Genomic DNA, 1,533 nt, shown 5'->3' on the forward strand with positions numbered 1-1,533 from the left:
CCCCCCGCCCCCCCCCCGGGGCCCCGGCGGCCCCCCGGGCGGCCCCGGCCGCCCCCCCGGCCCCCCGGGCCCCCCCCCCCCCGGCGGGGGGGGGGGCACAAGGGGGATATGGAGAGATAGGGATGCTGTGAAAGGAAGTACAGGGGGATACAGGGGCTATGAGTTTATAGGGGGAGGCTATAGGGAGATGTGCAGCTAGAAGGCCCAGATATAGGCCCAGATAAAGGGACTGTGTGGGGGGGAAATAGGGGAATATGGGGCCATAGGGGCTGTATGAGGAATAGAGGGGGATATGTGGCTACAGGGAGCAGTGGGGGGGGGGCTATAGGAGGGGTGTGGGGCTAGAAGGTCCAGATATAGGGACTCTGGAGGGGAATAGGGGAATATGGGGCTATAGTAGGGGGGATATAGGGAGGATATAGGGAGATAGTGGACTGTGGGGGGGGGGCTACAGAGGGTTATGGGGGTGGCTATAGGGCTAGAAGGCCCAGATAAAGGGATTACAGGGGGGAAATAGGGGGATATGGGGCTATAGGAAGCAGTAGGGGGGATATGGGGAGGATATAGGGAGATAGTGGACTGTGGGTGGGGGCTACAGAGGGTTATGGGTTTATTGGGGTGGCTATAGGGGGATGTAGGGCTAGAAGGCCCAGATACAGAGACTATGGGGGGCTGTAGGATTGATAGAGGAGGATATAGGGCTTATGGGAGGAGGGGGGGTGCATAGGGAAATAGCAGGCTGTGGAGGGCCTATAAGGAGGGCTATAGGGGGGTGTGGGGCTAGAAGGCCCAGATAAAGGGACTACAGGGGGGAAATGGGGGATATGGGGCTATAGGGAACCATGGGGAGGCCATAGGGGGGATATGGGGAGATAGGGGGCTGAGGGGGGGTTTAGGGGGAAATAAGGGGCTATGGGCTTATAGGAGGGACTATAGGGGGATGTGGGGCTAGAAGGCCCAGATATAAGCACAGATACAGAGGTTATGGAGCGACAGGGGGCTGCAGGAGGGCTACAGGAGGATACGGGGCTACTGCTCCTGTGCGAGCACACAGCCCTGGGGGTAAACCATTCTGCGCTCCTCTCTGCAGAAAGGGATTATAGAAAAAATGCGGGAAGGAACCGAAACTCACCTTCCAAAAAGGCAAACTCATCCACGGCCTCGATGGCGTTATCTGCAAAGGGAAAGGACCAAACGCTACAAAACCAGCCCTGCTCTGTGCGCATCCGCAGCACTTAATGACATTAAGAACGAAACGCAGAGCTGTCTGCATCATTTCTCTTCCCTTCTAAGCCGCCGGGACGGACGGGACCCCCGCACCCCGCACCGTACCCAGGTCCTTCCTCTGCAGGGTTTTCCTCTTGCCCTGCTGGGCGTACACAAAGGCGTCTTTAGCGATGGTTTCCACGAACAGCTCCTGCGGGCACAAAACGCGCAGCGTCGCACGGAGGAACGGAGCGGAACGCCGCGCCCCGCACCGCGCCCCGCACCGCGCCCCGCACCGCGCCCCGCACCGCGCCCCGCACCGCGCCC

General features: G+C 60.3%; 1 protein-coding gene across 1 annotated transcript in view; it reads right to left on the reverse strand.

Annotated features, from left to right (window-relative positions):
- The window catches only part of POLE4 (DNA polymerase epsilon 4, accessory subunit), a 2,713-nt gene that overhangs the window by 931 nt on the left and 249 nt on the right, over positions 1 to 1,533 (reverse strand). Inside the window, exons 2-3 of the mRNA XM_042886800.1 lie at positions 1,333 to 1,417; positions 1,133 to 1,174 (exon numbers count right to left, since the gene is read on the reverse strand). Of these exons, the coding sequence (XP_042742734.1) occupies positions 1,133 to 1,174; positions 1,333 to 1,417 (127 nt within the window). The remainder of the gene's footprint in view (positions 1 to 1,132; positions 1,175 to 1,332; positions 1,418 to 1,533) is intronic.

The sequence above is a fragment of the Lagopus leucura genome, unplaced genomic scaffold, assembly GCF_019238085.1.
Source record: "Lagopus leucura isolate 7727_CA_CO unplaced genomic scaffold, USGS_WTPT01 Super-Scaffold_100064, whole genome shotgun sequence".
In the NCBI taxonomy this organism is placed as follows: domain Eukaryota; kingdom Metazoa; phylum Chordata; class Aves; order Galliformes; family Phasianidae; genus Lagopus; species Lagopus leucura.